The sequence below is a fragment of the Vidua chalybeata genome, chromosome Z (assembly GCF_026979565.1).
Source record: "Vidua chalybeata isolate OUT-0048 chromosome Z, bVidCha1 merged haplotype, whole genome shotgun sequence".
Taxonomy (NCBI): Eukaryota; Metazoa; Chordata; class Aves; order Passeriformes; family Viduidae; genus Vidua; species Vidua chalybeata.
In genome coordinates, this window is record NC_071570.1 from 47,122,360 (window position 1) to 47,145,036 (window position 22,677).

Sequence of the window (22,677 nt, forward strand, 5' to 3'; positions counted from 1 at the left end):
ACTTTATAGCATGTCTTTTAATATCAGAAAGATGCAATGGTTTTTTTTTTTCTTTTTATTGTCTTGCTGCATGCAGTGTCTTGACCTATGCAGTCTGCGATGCTCTTGAAGTACATCTTGAACCATATAAGACTTTTAAGTTTCTCTTTGGTAATAATGTATACCATCTTTCTTTGTATCTTAAGGAAAACGGAAAAGTCAGCAGATAGAAGGCGCTGGCCAAGACCTAAACCAAATTTAGTGAGATCATCTGGAAGGAGGGAGACAGCAGCACAAGACAAAATGGAAGGCAGAACTTCTTCTCCAACCCTTGAAAATGCAGGTGAAAAGGTCAGAAAGAGAAATGTTACTTAGTATGTTGTTCTTGATGCTGCATCTGTTTTGCCCAATGGGGATACTGTGGGCCAGCAACAGAAATAACATTTTGGGAACTGCTACTGTGGTACCTGCACACTTGTCACAGAGTAATATTCCTTGTCTCAATTCCAGTGCTCTGAAGATGAGAGTAGAAGAAACAAAAATGAAGCCACAGAAGTAGATAACAGGGATTTGGCTACTGCATCTCAGTAAGTATTGAGATCACTTTTCCAGTCTCCTGTTATGAACTGACTGTAACTGTTAATTTATTCCATATAGTTCTCTTGAAAAATATAGCAATAACTGTGAAGCTTTAATGTAAATTTCAAAATTGACTTTAGCATTTTTTGGATGATATCAGGTGGTACTAACATAGAAGGTATATACTTATTTTCTGAAAAGTTGATGAAAGCATTGAAGTACCAACAATGCCTGTAATTTGAGAGGGGTAGAGTGATAATTATGGCTTTGCTTTTCTGCCAGCCTCAGTTATCAGGTAAGGTCTCTGCTTCTGGCGCTTGCAGAAGCAGCTGTGATATGCAATCTAGTTAAATTCCTCACCTGTGTGACAAATTAATCTGTTTTTAATACATAGATAAATTGAGTTTTCATGCATTGTAAGACTAAACAAAGCTTGTTTCTTATGTGAAGCAACTTGCATAAATTTGGGCAAATCTTTCTGAAGACAATAAAATTCAAGTAAAGAAATCTGTGCAAGATTGTATGGTATTGATAGGCTTAAATATTATGGCGTAAATGTCACTGTTGTGGATCCTTTGTGCAGAGAACCTGAAAAAGCTGCAATTGCAAAGACAATAGTTAGAGGATATCAACAAAGATTTAAACCTAATGTTACAAGAGCATCTGGAAGGAAAGAAGAGCCTGAAAAAGATGCAGGAAATGATGAAATATCCTATCTACAGCCTAAGGGGGAAACTGAGAAGGTACTTAATAAAGTAACAACTGAAGATAATAACCTACTGGATACAACAGTAATGTTATCTTTTTTTCCTTTACTTTTTTTGCTTCTGAGTATGAACAGGAATTAGCCACTTACTTAACCTGCTTTCGGTGGTAGTGTTGTATTGCTTAGTAACCTTAGCTATGGTGAGAGGTTGTTACACATACAGTAGATACCAATAGTCTTTCATGTCCTGCAGCAAATACAACTTCAGGTGTTTGCTGTAGTTTTTACTGCATCTCTCTGACTGAGAAATTTATCCTGTAATTGTTTGTGTGTCATAAGCAGTCTGTTTTGTCTCCTCTTATGAACAGTTACTTGGTCAGTTAGGTGATGCTGTATTTTATGAATGTAAGACAGTTCATGTCATAATACTCTGTTTTTATTCAGAATAATGACCAAGGTAATAGATCTGATGATACCAGTGAAGATACTGCAGAAAAAGATGACAAAGTCCTGGAGACAATGTCTCAGTAAGTATGAGAAAAATAAGAAGATAAGCACTGCTGTCCTGCAATTTACCATTCTTGTCACTTCTGGTAGTATTTTGTAGTGTGGTAATTATAGAAGTTTTTGAAGAAACTTCTGCACTACAGAAATTGAGGGCAAAATAGGAATCTTCATTAATTTATGAAACATACATTAAGCATTTTCATTTTTAAAGTTGTACTTCTAAATTATAAGTCAGTCATGGTAAATGTAAAAAAGCTGAAAATTTAGTCCCTCAAAAGCAAAAACAAGCCTTAGCTACACATTTTTAATACTAAAATGCATCCATTTCAGTGGTTAAGTATTTAAACAATAGGAGTAAGTGTTCTTAAAGTGTAGTTAAGTGTTAGGTGTCAAATAAGAGGAAGAAAAAAATTCAATATGTGGGCAGTGTAATGCACATATTTATTAAGTGTTGCATTTTTCTTCAGTGAAGTGGCAGCTGTAGTGTAAAAGGAATAATATGTTTTATAGAAGAGATTGTAAAAAATAAAAACTGAAAAAAGTAAACTTTCCCCCAAATACTCCCCCACAAAAAAAATCCCAAAACAACCTAACCAAGAACAGAAATAAAAATCCAAAACCTCAAGCTTGTCTTTTAAAGGGAGATAGTTGAAGAGGTTTGATGGAGATAAACTGAGTGTGATAATCTGACAGAAATTTCAGTTATTTCTTTCATTAACCTGCTCTGTGACTTGATGCTCAGCATAAAAATTTGTAGAAGAATCTGACCATTCTAGTAATGCAGTACTGATATTTTTACATTAGTAAGATAAAAAACATACTTATATATTTTCTGAATTCACTAAAGAAAAATTCTGAATATTTACATAATTTTAAACTCTTTATTAAATTAGGTCCATCTACCTCTAGACTAGATAGGAATACAAAGAGGTCCATTATAGATCAGAAAAAGGTCTCTCTTTTTGGTGTGATATCCTGTCACCAATGGGAAGAGGAAAATTGCAGGGCAAACATAAATTTAAACTCTCAGTCCCTAGTAGATACACTTGCAATTTTATTCTTTCAGGAAGCTAGTAATACATTTTAGGTAAGTATATGTTAATAACTATGTTATTTTGTTAATAAATTTTAAAAAAAAGGGGGGAAAAAGCATGGGTTCTACAAGTCTCCTCCCACTTTCAGATGTGGTATGTACTAGAGGGATCATATATGTTTTTCCAGGTCTAATGAAACAGCTGGTTTAAAAGAAGATAGCAAATGGATCGTGTTGAATCAAACACCTCTAAAAAGAGGTAGAATACAGAGACCAAAACCAAATCTAGGAAGAACTGTTGCAAGGCAAAAAGAACTGATAGATGAAAAAGATCCTGAAGTGGAGACAGCTGAAGGTGGAAAAGCAGAAAAAGGTGTCACACACCATCGAGATGAAAACAATGATCTCTGCCTCAAATGTGTAAGTTTCTTGAGCAATTGCTTATGCACACTGTTTTGTTGGGTCCTTAATGGAAGCCTTGATAACAAAGATCTAGGTACATACTACTTAATTTGTAGGGATAGGCTTTGCATGCTTTATTTGTTATTTCAGAATAAACAGAATTTATAGTCATAAAATCTCCTTATTTTTGCACTTGGGTTCTGTTTTTCATGGTGTCAGGTTTAAGCGCAGTCAGCAACCAAGTACCAGCTCACTTGCTCACTGCTCCACCAGCAGTACTGGAGACAGAAGTGGAAGGGTAAAAGCTGGAAAACAGGGGCTGAGATAAACCCCTGAGTGCTGGATAACCCTGAGTAAGGTTTAGTAGGGAGAGCAGAAGCTACACTCATGTGCAGAGCGTAACCAGAAACTCTTCTACTACTTCCCATGAACAGGCAGGTGTTCAGTCACCTCCAGGAGAGCTGGGCTTCATCACATGTAATGATTACTTGGGAAGACAAAAGCCATTTTTCCCATTTTGTATATTGAGCTGCCTATCCATGCCTCAGAAGGACATGGAATATCCCTTTGGTCAATTTGGGTTACCTGTCCTGACTGTGTCCCCTCCCATCCTTCCATGTCCCCCCAACTTCCTCTCCAGCTTGGCAATATGAAAAGCAGAAAAGGCCTTGGCTCTGGGTAAGCCCTGCTCAGCAATAATTAAAACATGTCTGTATTATCAACCCTGTGTGCAGCACAAACCCCAACCACAGCCCCATACTTAATACTATGAAGAAAGGTAACTCTACCTAGTCAAAACTAGCATACATGGAAATGTATAGAAATATCTGACTTAGTTGTATTGTTGTACCAGATCTGAAAAGAGAAATGCAAATCAAAAATGCCTCGCAAGATGAACCACGTAAAGACAAAATATAAAGAAAAAAAACTTTTTACTTTTATAGTAGACACTAATATTAGTTGGATGACAAGAAGCAAGAGAAATCTTACTGTTTCTGTAGAAAATATTTAAACTTTCTCATTTTCCTTCTGCTCTCCTAGAAGAGAGATTGAGTAAATATTTCATCTTAACAGAGTGGAACTTTTATTCGTTTTAGGATTTAGCAGTTCATGAGGGCACTCAGCCATCCAGTGTGACGTTAAAAGATGTTTCTGCAGATTCTGAGATGAACTCAAATACAAGACAGTGTTTCCAGGAAAAATCCTCAGAAGGAAAAAGCAATGAAAGAGAAAAGGGATTGTCAGATGTCTCAAAACAGGCTTCAGATTCTATTACAGGGTAAGGTTATTTCACTTCAGTTTAGAGAAGGGATGGTTCAAAGATATCAGTATTGCTAGTTATTATACTATATTACATTCAACTCCGGCATTACAAACAAGTTTTATATATATAAAGACATATTTAATCAAAACAATACTAGACTTCAACTAACAAAACCCCAAGAACTTGAAAGCATTAAATTGATGTGCTGCTGGATGCTAATTTGATCTTTGGACTATTGGCCTAATTTAAAAAAAAAAATGCACTTTTCTAATGTTCAGTCTCTGTGATTGTCTTCTCCGTGTTGGTCTCCGCAGTGCATCCTAGTGTGCTTGTATAGATCCTTGAATACAGGGTCTAGTTTCCTATTAAAGTGCCTCTTAAAAAAAATAGTCAACCACAGGTATTCTGTAAGTCTTTTGGGTAGCTTTAGAGGAATTACACGATTAGAGGAAGGTGTTTGTAAAATGTATGTATCACGGTAAAATGTCTCAACTTGTCTTCCAGGTCTCAAGTGGAAGTGGCTGTTAACTTCTTTGCTTACCTATTTATAAGATACAGAGGCTTTTAGTGATGATCACTGTGTTTTTATTGAATCTTTTTCATGTCACTAATGTTGTTATTGCTCTGAGAGCTGCATACATGTATTCCATATTGTCCCATGCCTTTGATTGTTCTTTTGCTTGTAGGGAATCTCATCCTCAGAAGAAAGAGGAGAAAACTGTTGTATCATCAGCTTGGCCACTGAGGACGCAATTACAGAGGCCAAAGCCAAATTTAAGAATAACTAGTAGAAAGGAAGTTCTGGATGTAAAGAGTAAAAGTGCATCACAGAAAGATACCAGCAAGGGAGAAAGTTTGACACAGTGTGATAGTGAATGTAGCATCCCTCCTGACACAGATGTAAGGCTTTTGGTTTTTTCCTTTAGTTATATGTGAGTTTTTGGTTTTGTGAAATGAAGTACTGATGATTTTAAAAAATAGAAAGTTAACTTTTTGAAACAATTTTTTCAAAAGCTTAAATTTTCTACCTTAAAACTTGTGTACTTTTCACTTGGTCATATGTGAGGAGAAGAAGATGACTACATATGATGATATACATGATGAATCTCTTGTTACGTGTCAAGATGTCTTTCTGACCTGAAGTGGCATTATAGAGATGCCAGGGAAGAAAGAAAAAGTATTAATAGAAGATGGCACAGATTTCAGGCTTTTTTGTTTTAAATAAAAAAGTGTGTATTTGTCCTGGAAAGAGTGGGAAATCATTAGTGAGCAGTTACAGAGGAGTTTGTAGCAGTGCAAAAAACTCTCTGAGTTTTTCAGAGAGTGGTGAGTACCAAACTTCATAGATGTCAAAGTCTCCTTTTGGTTTATTATTACAGCTTTTTCTGGTTCTTGTGTTTCCATTTTTCAGAAAGGAATATGTGAAGTCTTAAATGCACTAGAATCCTTGGGAAAGGAGAAGTCACTTTGTTCTCAGGAGGTTTCTGAGAGGCCAAATTGTAAGTCCCCAAAAACATTCTCAAGATCAGAGGATGGTGAACTGGAGTTCTGCCTACCTGAAATTAGCCAAGATGACATTTCTACTACTGTTGCAGGGTAAGGGCTTATCTACTTCTGCTCCTTGACTGTAACAATGAAAGAATTTCACTAGGAAAATACTGTGCCAGTGGATTGCCTTCTGGCAAACATTGTCTAATGAAAATACTGCAACAAAGTTTCCATTATCATAGTTTAACACCAGTGATAGTACAATTTCAATAGCTTCTATGCTAAGCATGACATTAATGAGCATTCACTTTGTAACTGTTTCATCATCTGAAAGACTAGATTCGTTTAGATGTAAGCAGGGAAATACTAGTTTGTTTATCAGAGAAACCTTGTGAAAATTGCTTTGGTTTTATAGCAACAAGAAATCAGTAAGTTAATACCTTCAGTGAGTTAGTTAATTCTGTTGTTGGAAGTATTTAGAAGACCAGTGCTTCAAAATTTTTGCTGGAACAAATTGTTGTTTGTAATTTAAATTCAGCTGAACTTTTAGTTCACAAGATTTCTCCTCAAAACTCAGTGGTTTTTGTATGTAATATTAATGGACCTATGTTTGTATTTGTAATATGTGTTTGTACTAAGTTTTGGATTATTTTTTCTGTCCTAATTTGCATTGATAACACAAACAGTGCTCAAGAAGAACATCAATATGCACCTCTCCCACCTATTCAGCTGGCACAGAACAAGAGGTACAAGCCAAACTTGGTAAGAGCTATTGGAAAGCAGGAGTTACAAATATCAGAAAATGAGAGCAAGAAAAAGCCTGAAGCACAGCAAAGAGATGAGTTTGACAATACTGTCATGGTAAGCCTTAATAAGAGTAAGGCTTTGCCTTCAAAGTTGGTTTGAAGTGTATGTTGACTTTTACGAAGTGAAATGAAAACACTGAAGTTGCATTGCCTGAAGCTGAGACAAAATATTAAATAAAAAAATTTCCTAAACCCCTGGTAAGCTGAGGTATTGTAGATATGAAATCAGTGAGGTCTACAACTTGAAGTATTAATTATTTATTTTTACAAAGGATCTGCTTTTGATTGAGTTGCAGGATAGGAAAAAATTATGCACATTTATACAAACTCTAGAATAAAAATGCATAAGAATTACCTTTTTTTCCCCTCATTTTATCTTTCCTGTTTGTATGAAAAAAGTCTGTGTTGAGCAATCTAGTATAACATCTCAAGTGAAGGCAGAGGACAGCTATTTTTATGAAAAAAGGGTTTTTTAAAATTTGATAAGCTTTAACTGGCTTCATCACTACAGTACCTGGTACTCCTCTATTCATACAAGTAAATGACACTGTGTATCCCCACAAACACTTTACTAGGGACTTGTAAAACACATGGAAATCCTTGACAGCCATTTACACTGTGATGTGTTCTCTGTAACTGTTTTGTGGGTTGCACATGAATCATGTCATGGATGTAAGGATATCAGTGTAGACTTGCCTTAGATTTGGAATACAGTGAAACTTTGAAAGAGTGACTGATATTTTGGAATGGTTATAGTTGGTTTTTATACTTGAGAAGTACTTGTGTCCTGCATTTATCTCTCATCTCCTGTCAGTGCCACAGTTGACTCACCCCTAGCTGAGATAGTTCCTTGTGGTTCAGCTTTGGCTGCTTTAGACCTGTGGCCTGTCAACCATGCACATATGTCTGCTCTTTACTGGGCAAATCTGTAGAACCAGAACAGGTCGGATGCTCCTCAAGCTGTCACAAGCCTGAAGTGACAGGATATGAAGTGAAGGATATTTCTGCAGGGCTTCTTTGTGGAACCAGTATGGCAAATAGAGACATAAAGCTTATTAGACCTTCTGGATCTTGAGGCTATGTTATTGTGACTTGGGTGTGTCTGTTCTGCCCTCTGCAGTGTCCAGTTTTCAAAGGTTTTCCATTTGCTGAAATGTCTTATTTCCACAGTGCTTCTTGTATTAGGGAATTGATTGAATACTAAATAGATGAGTGTTTCCCATAGTGCTTGGGTACACATAATATTTAAGAACTTAACTCTAGGAATCCCAGGAGTATGAAGACTTCTGTTCCTTTTTGCATATAAATTGAATTATAACATGATTCTTACACTGTTTCCATTTTTGTCTATGAAATATATGTCTGGTTTAGAGGCTTACATTCTTCCATTTTTCTTCATGCTTCTTTTGCTGTAAATTAAAGGGTGAAAATGCAGCTGTATTGTGTGAAGCAGATGTATTGAGTAAAGAGGAAGAGGAACAGCAAGAGATGCCTCAGATGCTCTCTATTTCTGAAACCTTATTGTCTGAACAAAGCAGGTGAGTTTTGAGTTTAGCAAAATAGCATTTGAAAAGCTTTTGTCTGTGCATAATGAGACACCTTTACAAATGTAAATTCTTCTGTTCCTTGTCTTTTGTCTTTCTACAGTATTTCATTTTCAGTGCCTACAGCTTCTTCTAGTGTTTTCAGAGCACATTTTTTTTAGCTGCACTCTGTCGTTGTTATCTGGTACATACTTGATCTGTACGAGCTCATAGGTCTTCTTGACCAAGATGTTTTATTACTTGGTCTGTATTTGCTTAAGTAGCAATCACACATGTAAGATGTGTAACATGCAAATTTTGCAATGTGTCAGAGACTTGACTTTCATTCATCCATCCATGTGCTCTTCTATTTTACTGCCACTGTTGTTAAAATAAGATCTTAAGTGTGTGTTAGACTGCTAATACTTTGATGTTGGTATGGTTAGCATCACAACTGGTTTTTTATGCTCAAAATGCCTTGATAAAGACATTTTGTTATTTCTGCTCCAAGGTTAACCATAAATGAGAAATTTATCTGAAAATATAATTTTATTAGTCTTAAATAAAGCAGTCTTCTATAGGAAGCATTCAGGATACCAGAGAAAGGTAAAGTTACCTGTTTTCAAAGTTAAAAATCTCTCATTTTGGTTTCAGCTGGGGTAGAGTTTATTTTCTTAGTAGCTGGTCCAGTGCTGCATTTGGATTCAATATGAGAATAACATTGATAACACATTGACATTTAGTTGTTGTTGAGCAGTGCTTACCCTGAGTTGAGGACTTTTCAGTGTCTCACGGTCTGCCAGTGAGCAGGTGCATAAGCAGCTGAGAGGGAGCACAGCCAGATCAGCTGATATGAACTGGCCAAAAGGATATTCCATACTGTGGAACATCATGCTCACTCCATAAACTGGAGGGACCTGGCCAGGGGCTGCTGAACACTGCTTGGGGACGCGCTGGGTGTCAGTCAGCAAGCAGTGAGCAGTTGTGCATCTCTTGTTTCCTTGCTCTTTATTCCCCTCTGTCTGTGTGTCTGCCTCTTTTCGCTATTTTATATTTTGCTTAGTTATTAGTAAACTGTTCATATCTAAACCCACGAGGTTTACCTTTTCTTTCCAATTTTCCTCCTCCCTGAGGTTTGGAGACTGACCGACTGTATGACTTAATCGTCAGCTGTTGTTAAGCCATGATAATACTTTCAAAATTTTGTGCATTTGTCCAGTTGTTTTTATACACCCCTTGCTTTTGGAAGCACAGGCTCTGAGCTGTACTAGTTATCTACTATATGCTGTGAAAGTCACTAGGTGGCGTTCTTAAGTAATAGGACAATTTTTAACAGGACTATTTTTTTTTCCCCAAGGTTGTTTTCCTTTTTGGAAGGTATTTCATGGGTGAGAGTAGAAGCAAGTAATCAGGATTTAGCTGTCTGAATTTCTCACTAATAATTTCTTGGGGTAGAGTGCACCGTGAATGTGGACCAAAGACTGAGCAGTGCCATTTGCACTCCCTTAAAATTCAGAGCTGGCAAGAAGACAGCAAGCTCATTTTATATTTCTGTAAAATATATTCTGAATCTCTTCAATTTTTCTTTCCAGTAGGAGAACTTCCTATGATGATGCTAATAATGTATGTGCAGTATGAGGCAGATAGTGCCACTTACATGTGCCAGATAAGGGTTATGTTATAAACTACCATTTGCTCAGTCTTAACTTAGACAGAGCAGCCCCAAATCAATTTATTTTACAATTTTGTTGTTTTCTGGAATTAACTTCTGGTTTGCATCTGTCCCTATAACTCTCTAAAATCTCTTCCATGAATTATGTTGAAATCATGTCCCAGAGTCTTTGTGCTAACAAGACAAGGGCCTTACTTGACATTCTTCTTGCCTTCTATGATGGTGGACTTCACAGACTCACAGAATTCTTGAGGGTGGAAAGATCTACTAGAAGTCTTCTGGTCCAGCCCCCCCAGTCAAGGCACCTGGAGCTGGTTGCCCAATACTGTGTCCAGACAGCTTCTCAATCTTGCCAAGGACAGAGACTTCACAGTCTCTCTGGGCAGCCTGTGCCAGTGCTTGGTGACCCTCACAGTAAAACAGGTTTTCCTGCTGCTCAGAAGAAACCTCCTGTCTTGCATTGTTTGCCCATTCTCTCTTGTCCCATCACTGGGCACCCCTGGAAAGAGCCTGGCTCTGTCCTGTTTGCACCCTCCCCTTGGGTTTTTGTGGAACTGTTGAAGAGGGATCTCTTCAGATCCTTCAGAGAAGGCTCCCCTTGAGCCTTCTCTCCAGGTTGAACAGCTCCTGCTCCTTCAGCTTTTTGTCTTAGGAGGGATGCTTCCAGCCCTTTACCATCTGTGCCACCCTTTGAGGGGCTGTCTCCAGTGTGTCCAGGTCTCTCCTACCAGGGAGCCCAGAACTGGTCAGTCCTCCAGGTGTGGCTTCACCAGTGCTGAACAGGGGCAAGGATCACCTCCCTTGGCCTGCTGGCAACGCTTCTCCTGCTGCAGCCCAGGTAACCGTTAGCTGTTTGTGCAGCCACAGCACTTTCCTGGTTCATGTTCAACTCAGAGACCACCAGGACAGCCGGGTTCTTTTCTGCAAAGCTACTTTCCAGCTGGGTGGCTTGCAGCACGTGCTGTTGCCTTGGGTTGTTTCTCCCTTGGTGCATCTCCCCGTGCTGAACTTCCTGAGGTTCCCATCAGCCCACTTCTCCAGCCTCTCCAGGTCCCTCTGGAGGCCAGTATAACCTTTGGGTGTCTCTGTCCTTAGGAAGCAATTCCTTCTAGATCTGCCTAATCTGTAAACTTGCTGAGGTTACACTCTGCTCCATCATCCAGATCATTTGTGGAGGTACTGGACAGAAGTCGATACAGTATTAATCCATGGCGCACAGTATTGGTTGTTCATCTCCAACTGGACTTTGTGTCACTGATCACAAACCTCAGAACCTGACAACTCAATCAGGTTTTAGTGTAATTTCAGTCTATACTTCATCAGCTCACTTATCAGCATGTTAGAAGAGACAGTGTTCAATGATGCTACAAGCCTTATTGGAGTCCAAGCAGACACTATTTGCTGCTCTCCCTTCATTTATCAAGCCAGTCATTTTATTGAAAGATGTTATCAAGTTGATTAAGCATAACTTTCCAATTACGAATCCATGCTGACTACTTCAAGTTAGGTTGTTTTTCATGTGTCTGGAAGTAGTTTCCGGATTTAGTTGTTCCATCACTCTTCTAGGGACTGAGATGAGGCTGACTAAATTGTATTTTTCTGGATTACTCTTAGTCCCTTTTTCTCAAGCCATGAGTTTAGAAGGCCAAGATTTCTGTCTTCCTGATCTGAACAGATGTAAGAATTGTATCCTTTTTAAAAGCAGTAGAACCTTGAGCACTGGAATTAGTAAATATAATGTTCCTATGGCTGCTTAATTTTGGAGACCTGTGTTGGTATAGCTGACACTTTCCAGTCTATCTGACTTAATGTTCTTTTCTTTCCTAAAATCTTTCCCAAAACTAATCAGGAAGGTCCACTGCTGCAGACGAATTATCTCCCTTATGCAGTGTTTTTTTTCTTCCATTATATTTTTTTTTACATGTAGCCAACTAAACAAATAAAAATTCTAAACACAAGTTCATTTCTAGCTAGAAGTGCTAAATATTTGATAGTAAGCCAAGCTTATAGAGTGTACTTTGTAGTTCTTCAAATGTAAAAGTTGAAACGTACTTTTGTAGGTCCAGTGATAAATTAAGTTCTGGAGAAGAAAGTGAACAGAGAGGAAGGGAACCCCATTGGAACCCAAGGCCAGACCTAATGAGACTTACTAGGAAAAGAGATTATCCTGAAGAGTGTGAAAACAGAAAACAGGACAATACTGAAAGAAATGAAGAAGAGTTTTTGGTATTATTAAAAACAGGTGTATCAGGGGTAAGTGCTGATTGTGTATTTTGAGCCAGTTATACCTCAGTCATTTGGCCCAAGTTCTTCAAAAGATAGGTGGCACAGAAATCCGGTATATGGCTGGAAAACGTTAATGTAATTATTTGATGATTTTTTTTAATTCACTGTTGGAAACTGCTGAAAAAATGGAATTAGAATTTAAAACCTGTGGAAATACCTAATATTGTTGTCTTAAGCTTGATGGTTTATATGGTCAGAAATTTGCATTATAATAAACACATGCAAACGCTGTTAAAAAAGAATTTACTGTTTGTTATTCATTGAACAATGGAAAAGAAGGCAGTTACGTAACTTCAGGTACTACCTAAAATCTGTATTACTATACTTAGAAATTAAAATGAGTGTGAACAAATTTCAGACCTTAAATTTGCTCAGCAGGCTTAATTTAGCCCAGATTAGTTCCATCTCTGTCTAATGCTGGTGTTCCCTATTTTTTATATGGATGACTTAAACTTCTAGTTAACATATTATTTTAGCCAAGTATCCATACTTGACAGAACTGTGATTGCTGATGTTTGTCTGTGTATATGTTGAATAATTTTTAAATGCTTTTATATAAAGTATGATAGTTTTTTCTTCCTGTCTTGTTCCTAAGGCAGGAAAAAAACTTTCGCTCCTGCAAATTATTCTTTAAATTAATAGGTAATTTTAGAAAATGATTAATCTTTCCAGCTTCTAAAGAGTTGTTGCTCTTGATAAATTGAGCATGGTGTTGGTCTATTAACTACCAGCAGCATTGGGAATTAAAGTATCGTAGATAATACCAGTTAATGATACCTCTGCTATAGAGCTCAACATTAAAGACGATGAGGAAGATATGACAGCTGGGCATGTTCTCAAGATCTTCAAACTAAAATCTTTAAGTCACCAAAACGAGTTACAAATGTTTGACACTTAATATGGTAATAATTATCTCCTCTGTTCAGGAAAACTCCGGTAATACAGTGGAAGCTGGATCCTTCTCAGAAGCTACAAGGAGCCACAATTTTGCAGAGAATTTTAAAGAAACATCTTGTAAGAGAATCAGAGAGAACATTACACTCCAGTCTCTGGTGATATTGTCAGAGAGTGAGAGACATGTAGAACAAGATAATGATTCTCAGCTATCTACCTCACAGGAAAAGCATTCAGACAATCTCACAAGGTAAAACAACTCTTTTGCTTTATAAACCAAACTCAGTTGATTGATAATTATTGGCCATAGTTCTGCCATGTGTGAGTGCATGCAGCATGTCAGTTTTTAGTCTTCCATCTGAACTTAGCAGATGTGTGCAGATACTCCTTTGTCTCTTACTCTGCCTCTGTATTCTCATAAAATGAACACAGCCAGCACTCTCACCAATCCATCCCATGGTTTCAACAGAAATTCCTGACATGAGAATACCCATATTTGGGGCCACAGAGATTGTGGGATTAACCTAAAGAGAAACTTTGTGCTAGTTGTGTCCTGTGCTGCTATTTGCTTCCGCTCTCCACCAGTTTACCAAGGAGGATGTTTTGGGGGGGAAGTTTGTCATTGCTTTTGCTACTCGGAGTGGCTGTGCCCCAGATTTTGAAGAAGGAAACTGTAGGTAACTGATTATTGAAGAGGATGCTGTCTGAGAAACCAAAGCAGATAAATAGTTATCACCTAACAGTTTCAGTTTGTAAACAATAGTCTGATCAATTAAAGTATCATAGTTTGAGGCTTCTAGTCTAGCTTTAGCAAAAGACAACTGGAAGTGTTCCTATGACTTAAAAAGTATGTGAATTCCACATTTCTCAAAATTAAAATTATTTCATACTTTCCTAATCAAAGAATTGTATATCTTGCAAGTTTAATTTCTAGCATTTTGAAACTGCTTCATTTATATTTGCAGTAAGTACCTTATGTATACAGGAAGAAATTAAATTTCTGATTAAATGCTTATTTGGCACTATTAAGCTAAGAAGTAAATAGTTTGCATTGTTGGTCACAATGATAACTTTTTTTTTTAATTGAGTTTATTTTGATTTGTAGTATCCCTCTCTTTGGAAGGTTTTGGATTTCATTGTTTTTGTTCTGTACTTTAGAAGGCAATTCAGGAGATCATCAAAACAGACAGCACTGCCAGAACATGTGTTGGAGCCAAAACCTGCTACTTCTTCTGCCTCTGAATGTGAGGCTGATTGCAGTGAGAAGGGGAGTCAAAGGCAAGAAGCTAAATTGAGTGTTACCAGAGACAAAAGTTTGAAAACTACACAGAGAAGAAAATCTGGGAAGGAATCCAGAAGTTCAAAGATAACCTTTGTCACCCTCCGGGCTTCTCAAGAGGAGGAGGATGAGGAGGCAGATGACTTTGAGCTTGATGATGAAGATGAATGCTTTGCATCAGAGGAAGTAAACAAGGCTCCAGCATTTGTTCCTATAGGTCTTCGATCTCCAAAACCAATTCCTGTGCAGATACAGGAAACTGTGGAGGAGGTATTGTGTAGCTGGGTTCTGCATATGTAATTTGTTCTGATTGTTTAAAAACATTATATTCTAATTGTATCTTTGGGTATTTGGGTTTAACTGACTTCAAGTTAAGAATGGTGTTGAGAGTAGTAGGGATGTTACTTGGCACATACACTTGGTTTTGAACTTAATACTGCATCAGCCTAAAATCCAGTTATGTAATTATGTTTACAAACAGTATATAGGTCTGCAGGAACTCACCAGTTTTTTTATTGGGATTGAATTTAAGCCCAGACTCACTGGTTGTCCATGTGTTTTGAGGCCCAAGATGGATCAAATGGAGTACTTCAAATTCATATTTGAATGTTAGGAAATGAGGATATGAGGAAAATGTTTCTGTGTGTCATGTCTCCCTTGCCAAGAAACTTTTAACTGTCAGGTAGGCTGACCTGACCAGCAGCCAGACACACAGAGTGTTTTTTGTGAGAACTTCCCTGGAAATATCATAAACTTTCCGTGAAATTTTAAATCCTCATTTCTGAAAATGTCAAATATGTAAAGTTCTCAGTGAAAATACAATGGTGAAGAAGAAAAAAAAAAAAAATAGGTGAAATGGTGAGTGGATGTGTTTCTGTGTGTCTCCATATAGAAATATTCTGCGTATTCTGTGTCTCCCCTATCTTGCTTTGGAAATAAGTCTGTACTGTTTTTCTGTCCTGAAGATTTATAAAGCAGAAAAAGAGTAAAACCGAAGAAAACCCATTTGAGGTAAACAGTCACTATAAAGGATCTCAGCTGCATAACTTAGTTCAGTGGAGATGTGAGTGACTAAAAACAAGGCCTTAGAGTGTCTGATGCTTTCACTTAGCTGCAGGTAGCAGTACCTGTTCTGCCTTCTGTTCATACCACTGCTTCCTACTCAAATCAGAAGGTATGATTTTTGCAAAGGATTCCTCTAGATGTCGAACATCTGTTAAATATGTGAGGTTTATATAAATTTGCAGATTTTCTTTTGCATCTGATGAACTGAAATACTTGTAAAATTACTTTTACAGCTGGAAATATCTGTGAATATCCCAGATGTGGCGGTGGATGCTCATGCTGAAAATCTTTCTTTTGTTTCTTTCCAACCAGTAGTACAGAGGGAAGACAAAAGCACCTCAACAGCTGTAAGAATGTCTTTTGTTTGTTTCATTGGTCATACAAAGCTATTTCAGCAGTCTCTTGTTGTCTGAATGTAACTGTGTAGGTTATTAGACTGGTACCTGGCCCACACAGATGTGAGGTACACCTGTGGGAAAACTGTGTTAGTAAATATTGTTAGCCTTAAAACCAGGGTAACTTGTGGGCACAGAATTTACGTGTAAGCATTAAATAAAAATTATGGGGTCATTTTATATAGAACTTTGATATTGTTTTTCTTTGTATTTAAGGAAACAATCATACATGAAAATCCAGATGTGGACAAAGGTAGATATGAAACAATCTTCCTCATGTATTTCCTGTTGACTTGCTACCTATGTACACATTTCCCTCTTTCTTAAAATATGTTTCCAAAGGTGCCACCATCTTGGCTGACAGGCTCAGCTGTGTCCTGCAGTGGGTCAGCTGGAACTGGCTGTATCCAGGGCATGCCCCTGCTGTCAACGCCTTGCCACCTGCATTCAGTATACCCTTAAAGGCAGTCATATTACTGCTCAGTGTTTTAACAGTAGTTTGAATTTGCTGCAGAATGGCTGCTTGTCTGCAAGCATTTTGATTCATAAATAAGGTCAATTTAAAAAATACATACTTCACTGTATTGGTGGTAGTGTCAAATACTTTTTGAATATGGGTAAGTGGATTTCCGGTTAATGTGCTTGTGACTTTTAATGTGTGTGAACAACTTCACAGGAATTAACGATGGAAGCACTGAAGCTGCTATGACTTTACTTGCAATGGGTGATCCAAATTTCCAGTTAAAAACAAGCACTGAAGGTATGATCTGATTTATGGGACAAAGCCTTGCTCTCTTTCTTTCTGGGTCCACCTTGAGGGATGGAGCAGTGGCTGCAAAGCTCTTCCACATGCTGCTGCATAGCAGGAGGACAAGTGTCTTCTACACTTTTAGTCCTGTTGCTTTGTAACATATAGTGAGTCCAGCCAATGCTGGAAAGAGGCAGGCACCCTACTGAATACTGCTAACTCTATCACTGCTAGAAAGTTGTTTCTGTGACCTGTTTTAGGAAGCACATGTTTAAATTGATATGGGCACATAAACTGGACAAAAAAAAGGGATCAAGCTTAAATATCTGTAACTTTTAGTGATCTTTCCAGACCTTTAATGTGAAGCATTGCCTTTTCATCCTAACTAGCTACAACCTGAAATTACCTGGGTTTGTTGTAGCATTTATTATCTGGTTTCATTTGCTGAATGTTAGTTTTTGTGTTCTTACTACAAAAAGTATTCTGTTAGGACTGTGTTTATGTGGGATTTGAATCTGTGTCTTTGGAGAATACAAACTTAGTTAAATGAGGCTTGAAGTTATATAGCTTTATATACATGCCAAAGTTGAGTTTTAAATGAAGTTTTCCCATTCTGTTTATTGTTATAACCAGAACAGACACACATGTTACCTGCTCAAAATGACTTGGGCACAGCTCATAGCCTTGTAATTCATGCATACTCCAAAGAAAATAGAGCTTCTAGTCAATATTTGCTGGCTTCAGACACTTCTATCAAGGAACTGCTGCCTTCTGAGGATGGAAGCAACATCAATGTAAAGCATCAAACCACTGGCACAAGAATAGGCGTAGAAGAATATTCAGAGATGGATGCTACTGATACCAGGTTAAATGACTGCTTCATTTTCTTTAGTGAGCAAGATCCTCTGGCACACCTTACTTCTGCTAGGTTCTTTGTGGCATTTTTTATTGATTTGCAAGCAGTCTTACTTGAATAAAGGTTTCTCAGTTTATGTAATTTAGTATGTGATCTGCAAAAACTCCTCCTGTCTCTTTCTTACTACTTTCATGAAGTGTTTGTATGTAATTTTGGGTACAACTGGGTACCCAAACTGGGTTTTCTCTCATGAAATTAGGTTTACCCAGGGAAGGGAAAGAGAAAAAAAAAATGCAGACTAATGATGTACTGGATCACTGTTAATTATCAAGCTCTTTCTTGAAAAGTTCTCTACAGGTAATCAGACCAAGGCAAATTGCTTAAGTGTCACTGCTGCTGTGGGGATGTAGATAAAGCTTTAGAGGAAAGGGATGGCAAGAAACCAGTTGATCTTCCACCATTATAGTTTTAGTGATTGATCTTTAATAATTTTTGCATTTGTGAATTACGAGACAGCTTAGTGGGACACTTTCCCAGAGAAACATCTGCTGGTGAACATGTGTTATTTGAAAGACTGTTTAACTTGTTGACTGCTTGAATAAAGTATGAGATTATGCTCCTTGAAAAATCTTAATCCAAGATAATTCATTTTGCATCCAGTTTAATTATATTATTAAACCAGAACTTACTACCATGTAATATGTATTAGGTTTCTGATCTTCTCCTGTTATTTAAACATTTCAATTTTTCTTTTTTTTTAATTCCTTTACATTAGAAACATACTAGTTTGCAGCATACCTGTCTGTTTCAATTTGCAGATGATTTTTAGTTTTTTTATCCTGCTGGGTGGTCTTCTGGTTTCTCTGCCAGTTGCAGCCTGCATTTTAGGTCTTCATTGTCTGATCTACCACATATCTCTTATATCTTCACTAACTGTCAAAAATCAGAGACTCTATTGATGACATTTTTCCTTTTACTTGTAGTGGTAGCTCTTTGCCTACGGTGAATAGTATGGGACTGACAGGAGGTGGATGCCTGGAGTCTGAGTCAACCACTGCAATATTGAGGTCTAATGAAAACATAATGCAGGACATACTTAATGCAAATGTCCTTGTGGAACAACTAGAACAAATTCAAACTGGTAAGCCTGTTTCTTATCCAAGGGCTCTGAAAATGGTTATTTGGTAGATTCACATCTCTTCATGAAATGAAACAAAGCTGAAAGTCTTCACTTTCCATTCATGTTCACAGATGATACATTGCCATTGTAATGTAGGGTACCCATTTGTGATATCATTTTATACATAAGAATACCTTTCAGTATGAAATTAAATGAAATTTGAATAGCAGTTTTTATCTGCAGGTATTAAAATACCTGGAAGGCACTTAAATTACTGCACTGCCAATTACAGAAATACAGTAAAATACAGTGTACTTTTCCCTATTATTACTGTCTTTTCCTTCCATTAAAAGTAGAAGAGGAGATAGAAAGAGCTGGCTTTGTATTCTTAAAGCAGTTGCAAAAAAGGTAGTCTTCAAACTCTTAATTGTCTTCATTCCACTGGCAAAATAGGAAAGGCAAGATGAGATATATGTATGTGCCTTATTTATATAAGACACAAGTATACATGTGCACGTTCATGTATATGTGCCTCTATAAACATACTACAAAACTTTAATTTATACAAGATTATATGTAAAAAGTAATACAAATATGTATATACACCCACAGACTGCAAAGACATTGTTTTAATTTTTATTCTTATAAAACTTAGATCCTACAACCCTGAGGGGTAATGCAGAAATGCAGAAAGTAGAACCAGAACCAATCAGACCAGTTGCAGGTGATTCTTCAGCTGTTCATGACTTTGCATCTAGAAGTATGGCACCTACCAAGCAAGTAGACAGATCTGAGAGGTAGGAAGATTCATCATTTAGTATTGACTTTATTCCTACCATCTCTTAACATATGCTGCTGAAGTTCAGATGTAGTATGTGACTGTAATGGGAAAAGTGTGCTCACAGACACTGTGTATGTTTATACAGATAGTGTACGGTTTAGACTTCAAGTTTTTCTCCCTTGCATGTTGTGCTACAGCTTTTAGAACATTAACTTTTGTTTGCTATTTCAGAAATTAGAATTACCTTGCTGCTTAATTCTCTTTCATGAAACTGCAGGGAAATGTTAAAGAGTTGATTCATTTAGAAATGTTAATGAGCTTATAAGGCTTCCTACTTGGTTGTACTTTTAGTAGGAATGTCTCCATTAGTGGAGTTACAGAGACCTTTCCCTGAAATTTTTCATGTAGATTTGTTCAAAGATTATGCATTGTGTTTAGTACAACAATGTACTACAACTGTAAAAATAATGTAAAAACAATGTAGCTTTGTTTCTATGTAATTACATGTGATTAATGTTAAATACATTGTAACACAGAATTTAGCATTTGCAGAGGGTATCTTCATTGGTTTCAAATTAACTAGATATGTACCTTGCAGAACAGAAAAGCAGATAAGAGATGCTTGTGGAAATTCAGGAGATTTAAGACATCTAACTGCATCACCAAAACCTGAAAAATCACACCTTGGACTAGAAGATTGTCCAAATCCAAGTTCTGTGGAGGAACTGTCTGAGCAGAGTCCTTGTCCTCTTGAGCACCATATATGTGCAGTCAGCTTTACTCAGGTAAAGAACAAGAACTTAATTACAGTCCAGAAGTGCCCAGATTTTGAAATTCTGTAAAGAAAGAGATTTTCAGTGCAAATATACTCACCAGTTCTAAACACTTGGTACTTCAGCTCATAAATGAAACTTAATGAAACATAAATGAAACATAAATTAAACTATCCAAATAATATTTCAGACAAATTTAATCTTTGCAAACTCTGTTTAGAACATTTCAGTAATACGTGATACGCATTTGCAAAATTGTGAGGAACTTTTAAGAAGTTTTGATGGAAGAAGTTACCTAGGATTCTTGTATCCATTCAGTGTGACCTCTACTGTTATATTCATTTACATTAAAAAGAAGTTAAAATGTTACTGCTTGGATGGAGCATGTTCACTGTCACTTCGATTTGCTTTGTTTAAAACAAACTGCATCCTTTGTTATGCTCTTTCTCATTTATTTAAAAAAACAGCTAAGAGCTTTACATGCATATTATTATATGACATACACAAATTTTGCATATTTTTATATATATCTATATAATTTATATCATCATGTATGTTGTCACGAGTAAACAATGTCTTTTACATCCATTTCTTTGCAGTGGCTTGTGTGTCCATGTTCTAGTATAAATGAGAATTACCTTATTTTTGTCCTGAGAGAAAGGTTCGGTCACAGTTCCTCATGTTTTTTAGTGTTGTCTGAGATCAGTGAGCACATAGTTACATTGGAATAGCTGATGCATAGAAGCTTGTTTCCTGAGTGCAGCAGGTTGCTGTGTCAAGGCTGATTTCATACTGGGACAACACGCAAGAATGATGTTGCTCTTACAGGCGTGGCGCAGAGAGTATAAGAAGAGGCAGCTTGCAGTAGAGCTGGTTCAGTCAGCTGGTTCAATTAATTCCTGGTTTTAGCAAAGGGACAAGCTGTAGAAGGGGAGGGATGGATGAGCTGTAGAGCTTCGTGTTTTTCTTTGGTGGATGTTAAAGGTTGTACGAATCTGCTTTCTTAGTGCCACTAAACAATTCATTGTGTGAGTCATCTCTGACAGACTTGTGCTGTAGGAAGTATAAATTTATTTTGACAAACTATCAATAAGCTGCAGACAACAAGCTGCATATAAATTTTATATTTCCCCAGTGTTTCTTGTCCTTGTTAGGCTAATACTCTTCAGCCTAGAACAGCTAGAAGTGAAAACTGACAAATGAAATAATGATGATGTGATTGGATTTTTTGGATCTTCAGCATTTGACATGCTTTATTTCTTCCTGTTTCCTAGAGTAATTTCCCAGATTTATTAAGTTGTTTTATTTCAACTGTGTTGTTTCTAGAATGAAGCTTATACTCAGGATGCTCAACGGCATTGCATAAGCAGCACAGAAGAAACTTCAGGTATAATGTGGTAATATTCAAAGTTAGCAAAAGCCCACATTTGTTTATCTTGCACTTACTGAAAGATGAATTAAAACCCTAAAATTTTCATTTTAAAAAAATCAAAATTTTCATTGACATGATTAATCAATCTATTCCATTAACACAAATAATGATCCACAGTATAATGACATTCCCCTCCATAGCCTCCTTCTTTTACATTTTGTTAATAGAAACTAGACTTGGGAACTATTTGAATAGCCCTTCATTAAGTTCAAGTGTCTGTGGAAGGGAAACTTGCTCTCTTTGCCCTGTTGAGAGCTCCTGCTGCTTACCCTGTGGTAGGTATAGTATATAGTTTTTAGAGTCCTTTATGCACCTCTGACTCACCCAACAAAAACTGAACATGACAGATGGTGAGAAACTGTAGTTTTCTATTGGCTTAGTGAGCTGTAGTTGCTCATCAAGTTAGCAAGTGAATGCTGTTGTCGGAGTTCTGTGAGTAGGAGGGCTGTACTGTACAAGTGTGGAGCAGAGGGAAAGAAGTGGACAAGTGTAATACAATCAAACTTCCTTCTTTAGCTGTACTGAGTCAACAGATTAATGCCTAACTGATCAAGTATGATGAAAGTTACGGAGGTGATGTCTGCTGTTCCCTAGAACAAATTGAAATGGTTGGTTTGGAACCACTACTTGTCTAACATATGGGATAGTCACAGTGAGAGAAGCCCAGAATACTTAGTTTACATGGAAACTGCAGTCCAAAGCTGTAACTCATGAGCTTCTGCAAAAGATCAGGCTAATACTTCTTCTTAGAAGTCTATGCTCTATTATTGCAAGAATCTTGGGGTGAAGCATCTTAAACCATGTTTAATAATTAGATGAAGAATCCAAGCAATAGCTGAGGTTGGAATAACAGCTTTACCTCATTGAGAGCTGTGTTAAATAATGGAGTACCATTGTTGTTTTCCATCTTTTGAAAACTTTACAAATGTTTATTCCTTAAATTCTAACAGATGGCAGCTGGCAGTTATCTGTTAATGTCTGTTAATTAAATTATCTATTTTTCATCTATTAAATTCAAGACTATGCTTCTCAGATCCTGATCTGCCAATCTGCAGTGAGGGGAAAAATCCTGTGCTTACCTTCAAACTA

At 37.1% G+C, this 22,677-nt stretch overlaps 1 protein-coding gene across 4 annotated transcripts in view; it reads left to right on the forward strand.

Moving 5' to 3' along the window:
- The window catches only part of BDP1 (B double prime 1, subunit of RNA polymerase III transcription initiation factor IIIB), a 57,024-nt gene that overhangs the window by 24,566 nt on the left and 9,781 nt on the right, over positions 1 to 22,677 (forward strand). For 3 of the 4 annotated variants that reach the window (XM_053968941.1, XM_053968942.1, XM_053968943.1), the window contains exons 14-34: positions 186 to 330; positions 490 to 566; positions 1,142 to 1,301; positions 1,709 to 1,791; positions 2,993 to 3,224; positions 4,304 to 4,485; positions 5,157 to 5,370; positions 5,882 to 6,066; positions 6,645 to 6,819; positions 8,187 to 8,302; positions 12,020 to 12,212; positions 13,172 to 13,389; positions 14,298 to 14,688; positions 15,717 to 15,830; positions 16,095 to 16,131; positions 16,555 to 16,638; positions 17,260 to 17,491; positions 18,466 to 18,623; positions 19,258 to 19,399; positions 19,982 to 20,168; positions 21,483 to 21,543. In XM_053968941.1, coding sequence (XP_053824916.1) covers positions 186 to 330; positions 490 to 566; positions 1,142 to 1,301; positions 1,709 to 1,791; positions 2,993 to 3,224; positions 4,304 to 4,485; positions 5,157 to 5,370; positions 5,882 to 6,066; positions 6,645 to 6,819; positions 8,187 to 8,302; positions 12,020 to 12,212; positions 13,172 to 13,389; positions 14,298 to 14,688; positions 15,717 to 15,830; positions 16,095 to 16,131; positions 16,555 to 16,638; positions 17,260 to 17,491; positions 18,466 to 18,623; positions 19,258 to 19,399; positions 19,982 to 20,168; positions 21,483 to 21,543 — 3,386 coding nt within the window. The remainder of the gene's footprint in view (positions 1 to 185; positions 331 to 489; positions 567 to 1,141; positions 1,302 to 1,708; positions 1,792 to 2,992; positions 3,225 to 4,303; positions 4,486 to 5,156; positions 5,371 to 5,881; positions 6,067 to 6,644; positions 6,820 to 8,186; positions 8,303 to 12,019; positions 12,213 to 13,171; positions 13,390 to 14,297; positions 14,689 to 15,716; positions 15,831 to 16,094; positions 16,132 to 16,554; positions 16,639 to 17,259; positions 17,492 to 18,465; positions 18,624 to 19,257; positions 19,400 to 19,981; positions 20,169 to 21,482; positions 21,544 to 22,677) is intronic. The other variant, XM_053968944.1, reaches the window with a different exon arrangement.